The sequence below is a fragment of the Austrofundulus limnaeus genome, unplaced genomic scaffold (genome assembly GCF_001266775.1).
Source record: "Austrofundulus limnaeus strain Quisiro unplaced genomic scaffold, Austrofundulus_limnaeus-1.0 Scaffold122, whole genome shotgun sequence".
NCBI lineage: Eukaryota > Metazoa > Chordata > Actinopteri > Cyprinodontiformes > Rivulidae > Austrofundulus > Austrofundulus limnaeus.
This window is the reverse complement of record NW_013952524.1, coordinates 476,789-482,568: the sequence shown is the minus strand read 5'-3', so window position 1 is coordinate 482,568 and position 5,780 is coordinate 476,789. Positions and strand designations below refer to the sequence as shown.

At 36.9% G+C, this 5,780-nt stretch overlaps 1 protein-coding gene across 1 annotated transcript; it reads left to right on the top strand.

Annotated features, from left to right (window-relative positions):
• Nucleotides 1-834: 834 nt before the first annotated feature.
• On the top strand, nt 835-4,656 carry LOC106522166 (clathrin heavy chain 1; the record flags this gene model as incomplete). Its single annotated transcript, XM_014015046.1, is given in 2 exon segments — nt 835-1,229; nt 4,449-4,656. Coding segments are annotated over 2 exon segments (250 nt in total), but the record flags the coding sequence as incomplete, so codon positions are not given.
• Nucleotides 4,657-5,780: the final 1,124 nt, after the last annotated feature.

Here is a 5,780-nt window from a genome sequence, read left to right as displayed (position 1 = left end):
GTTTTCTTTTTCTAATAGTTAGGCTTTTTACACTGAAATATAAATAAAATGGCTTAGAGACACTGGACTAGAAATGCCTTTATAGTCGATTACAGAATACAGCTGCTTTTTAAAATGCACAACTTTGTCCTGAGTGTTTTTATTTTTTACATCCTTACAGGGCTGTGTTTTGTTAAGAATTTTACAAATCATGACCTTCTAAAGCTTTCTTTTAAATCTAATAAGCTGCATTATTAATTACCCTAAAATGCTGCCTAATGGTAGTGGAAGATTTGTGAAGGTGGTCAAACTGAATTTAAAAAATTTGCAGGAGGAATTTTAAAAGTTGCCTTTCTAAATAGACTAAAGAAACAGGAATATTTTTAATAGCTCCTGATTTGTCAAGAGGGAATAAAACTAAAATGCAAATAACTTGAAGTTTTATTATAATTAAAAATAAAGGCTGTTTTCCAAACTAAATAAATTCAACTTTGCATGTCAGAGTTGTGACACAGGATATAATCCCCAGTTAGGTACTTGTCTTAAGTTATTTTTTAAAATAAATAGATAAAAGATAACTATACATTCTGAGGCAAAATTTGAAACGTGGGTTTCTAAATTTATACAAACCCAGTGCCTCTTGGTTTCAGCTTGTTAAATTATGGTTATTGTAATAAAACTAAAGGTTTGCTTTGGGGTGTAAGGAAAGAAACTAATTAGTTGAACTGACTCACATGGTTGAATAATAAGATAATTTCATGGTACAATGTGAAACAGCCGGTGGGGAGGTAAATTGTAATTTTTGAATGAATTAAACAAACTTGGAAACTGAACACTTAAAGCCAGTGTCCTTCCAGATCTCCCTGGATGTTTCCGGAGAGGGAAGAAGTCTGCTGCTGCTTCCGCCGCCATTGCGGATTTCAGAGAGCAGATCAGCCGCTGCCATCCATCGTTGCTGTGCAGAGGAACATTCACGGAAGGCGCGTCGACTCCAACGCTTTTTGGTGGCATCAAATTTCGGAAACACGACTACCAGCGCACCTTGTCGTGATTTTGTTCCGTCGTGCAGCATTTTTTTTTTTCACTGGCTGGCTCCGACCTACAGTGAGGAGGTCGTAGCTAGCTAGCGCGGTGCTGCTACTGCCCAGCTAACTAGCTGCAGCGGCTACAATTTCAGGACTCCGGAGGAGCTCAAGGAAACCACCACCATGGCTCAGATATTGCCTATCCGCTTCCAGGAGCACCTGCAGGTATGTGGACRAATTTAATACGTATTTAATGCATAGCGTTTCCATTAATTGTCACATTTCCCCTGTAGCAATCGTTTGACAGGTCGCTAGCTAAGCTAAGCGGTGAACGTCAAATACCCGCAGCAAATGAATGACCTCCCCTCCCCCTGTTTATCCATCAGCTRAAGAACCAGCTTTACGCCCTTCTTTTTCAGTCATATCGCTCATGCTTATCCACACRGATAAACAAACTTCGTAATCTTGCACAAATGTTACTTTAAAAAAGCGTTTTTTTCCCCACAATGTTTGAYGTATCGCCTAGCTTAATTACCCGACGAGCTATTAGCTTCAGCTAACGGGTTACTGTGAGTGAGGGATGCTGGAGTCCCGTTATTTCTTTATTTTGTACCACACTTATTTCACAGTCAACACTTTCATTCGGTCGCTAARCCGTGTCACGGATTAACGAGGTGTAAAGGAAAAAAAATGCCGCTGCTGTAATGCCACAAATTGTCGGGAGGACAGTTTGTAATAAAGATGCGCTTAAATCACGGTGAGCTGCAGTGACAAGTGCAGCATCACGTCAGAAACAGGATGGTGTGTGTCACGACAGGCCTGTTTCTGCTCAGCTGATCGGCTCTTAACCAGGGCTTTCTACCCTGGACGTCATTCCAACTGAACTACCTGGTCCACTAACAAAAATACATAAATACTATAAATAACATACAATGCTGTGCAAAAGTCTTAAGCCCCCCCTTTGCTTTTAAGGAGACTGACTTTATTGCAAGCCTTTAATGAGTTTAAGTAATATTTCTTTAGAATTAAGCGTTGTTATTTGCACATTGCTGCTGTTTAATTTAGTTTCAGACTGTTTTCTAACAAATATTTATGTATGAAATTGATTATAAAACTTTGGGAATAAGCCAACTTTGTTTCTACACTTGGAAAGAAACATTTTAAACATATTTGTGCACTTTTTTGTTAGTGAGACGGTTTGTTTTTCTTTAACTGAATCTTTGAGAATAGTGAATTTGGACTTTTAGAGCAACTTTGTGTAAATATGTTTTATGCGGTCTCAAGAAACCTGTRCTAGTTTTTGTTAAGGTGTTTAGCAGGTCATACGGTTGTTTACGGACTGAAAAGGACAATTTAGGAGAGATCTAACATCTCATTAGTGTTTTTAAACTTGTTTATATCTTGGTTGGTGAGGGGAATGTAGACACAAATGCAGTCAGGGAACTGGAGGCTCTAATTAGGGTTGGGCATAATCGTATCGTGTGCAATTAATCGTCAGAAAAACATTAATCGATTATTTTTTGGCACTTGACAATTAATACAATTAATGCCACCAGGCAGACTGACTGGGGATTAATCCGGTCAGTCTGCTTGTTGCTCCTCTCCGCTTCAAATATGACGAACATTAAAATAAAGTTCTGTAATTTATTTATCTATCTACACAATTTAAAATATGATGTATAGACTGAAATCTGTAATTTTCACACAATTTGGAACAATTTTTTACAAAAAGCAAATCTTTCCCACTAAACTGGTCGTGTTACTACGAAATAAGGGTGTCCAGGGACTCGGCATTAATCATCAAATTAATCGTTATCGGCTAAATACCACAATTAATCGTGATTAATTTTTTTGCCAATATTGCCCAACCCTAGCTCTAATAACCATGTTTCTTTTTGCCTTTTAGACCGTATATACTAATTAAAGATCTATCATTCCTTGAAGCCTTTTTATGTCAGATTTTTAGACTAAGAAGACTTTCTAATGAGAAATAAASTTACAGCAGTTTTGGTCAAACATTTTAGATACAGCTGTATGTATTGTAATCTGTTTGCGTTTACTACCTCCACCACCAAGATTAATAATATTTGTAAAATGGTTGTGGCGGCCATCTTCATTTAGGCAAAATAAAACCTCAACTGTGAATGTCAGACTCCTCACAATAATGACAATTAATCTTAACAGGTAAATGATTTGTACACAATATTTCAGATCATCATTTTTGTTATTTTGTATTTATGTTGTTCAGTGTATATTGTCTTATGTAATATTGATTCTTGAATAGTTTTTGTTTCTAACACTATGTTCAATGGGCCTCATGCAAGAACCGTTCGTACGCACAGATTTGTTCTTAAATTGTGCGTACGAGTGATTTAGGAGAATTTGTGGCATTCACCAATGTTTTCGTATTCTAAGATTTTTTTCAGATACGAACAAAATTCACGAGTGGTCCAGACCTGTCGTATATTTTACGACCAGTCAGTCTGCTGTTATCCAGATGGGTTTTCTTCATTAATAACTTTATATTTCGTTAGTTTGAAGATATTTTGAGTTGAAAATAAATCAAACTCTATGATTATGTTGACAATAGGCTATTCTGCTTGAATTAGAGTTATAATTTTAAATGTAATAATTTAGACTAACAATATAAATTGTCCGTCCGGCCGGCTTATCCGGGATCGGGTCTCGGGGGCAGCAGAGAGACCAAGACTTCCCTCTCCCCAGCGACACTTTCCAGCTCGTCCTGGGGGACTCCGAGACGTTCCCAGGCCAGAGGGGACGCATAATCCCTCCAGCGAGTCCTGGGTTTCCTCCAAAGTACCAGACTTATTTTGAAAACATTTTAAAATGCTTATTTCAGACCTGCATCTGAGACCACCTGCGATAGGGGGGGGGCACAGTTACACAGTTGTTTATACTTTTAGCAGCTCTTTTTATTCCACAGCTGATGTGCTAAAAACGACAGATTTTATTTTCTGGATCTCTGACAGATGGACTTCAATCTCTGAACTCGTAAAGTTTTTCTTTTTAGTTTTCACTGTCATTTTTCATGAATGAACACTTCCTGATATCTGAGGCAGGAAACACAGCCTTATACGGTGTTTTGGGGGTGGTAATTATGCTAATCTCCTCTCGCGTGCACGAGCAGCTGGATACGAACAGGTGAAATTCACGCAGCTCATTTACACACTTTTCCTGAAGATAGAAGAGTTTGTTGAATCTGACGTGACATGTTCATACGAACCCTTTGTACGAACAAAAGTAAGAGAAATTTAGGATAAGAATACAAACATGCTCTTGCATGAGGCCCAATGTGTAGCTTGACTCTATTTCTTTTAAAATATCTAAGTTGTCGTACTATAAATGGTGCACCAGTTGTATGAGAGTTTTTAGTTTTTGCAGTAAACTGTTGGTCATCAAATGGTTCTGATTTTCACGCGGCAGCTCCAAAACCTGGGCATCAACCCAGCCAACATCGGCTTCAGCACCCTAACCATGGAGTCCGACAAGTTCATCTGTGTGAGGGAGAAAGTGGGGGAACAGGCCCAGGTGGTCATCATCGATATGGCCGACCCCAATAATCCCATTCGCCGCCCCATTTCTGCTGACAGCGCCATCATGAACCCTGCCAGCAAAGTCATTGCCCTCAAAGGTAAGCAGCAGCTTTACCTGCACTGTAGCACTTAGCAGCTTTCACAAAAGTAAATCTAAAAGCTGCTAATATTTCTTGTCATTTTCTGATACATTGGGGTAATTTGTGTAATTTCTTTTAGCTGTTTATGTAGCCGTCACAGTCTGCTTTTCATTTTAATGTTCATAAATAGACCCCATCTCTGTTTGTCAACAACTGCACTGTAGTGTAAAAAATATTGTAAAACACTCTTTTTAGAACAAGTAGCAGCAGTATAATGTCATGCTGTCATAAATGCTTTGTCTATTTTGCTTGTTTTTGTTCTTTTTTTTTCCATTTCTTACTGCTCTCTTATGTTTGCAGACGGTGAGTTGAACTTTACATACCATGAGTTGTCAAAGTGTTCCTGTATGCACTGTCTTGAATTGTTTACACAGTAATTTTATTCYGTGCTTGGCAGAAATGGCATAAAACAAGCATTAAAAATGATTGTAGCTTTAAAAACTGATTTATTTCTTTTAGATTTTTGTTTGTTCTTTTGCTACATTGTACATGTATTTATATTTCCGCTGATCATTTTCCAAATCATTTTAAACAGTAGAATTTAAAATAAATACATTTAAGTTTGATAAAGTCTATTGATAAAAGCATCTTAAATTTAACAAATTCCTGATAAATAAGAAATTTCCTTACATGCATTTCTTAGTTATTATTGTAGATATGGTAAAGTTGTTGAATACATTTATTTTTGTTAGAAATTATTTTAAACAGTTTGTCTCACAGTGAACTAAAACTAAATATCCACAGGATGTACATTTGACAGTGAATAGCAACATTATATTTTAGAAGCAACAATTAAAAGTCGTYATTTATTTTTTCAAATATTTTTTATAATTCAGGAACCGTGCACACAATATAACATATTTACACAATTGAATAATTGTTGCCTTTTACGCAGTCTAAAAGACAAATTGGGTCTCTAGTTACGACCTAAGAAAAGCTTTTAGTCATAAAATCAAATTAAGAGCGTGAACTTCTCTGGGAAAAAGAGTTGAATCCAGGCGAGTGACGTTTTAGCCAYTCTTTAGCCATTTGTATTTAAAAATGATGTCACTTTGAGCTACTGCATTTTGTCCAAATGTAAT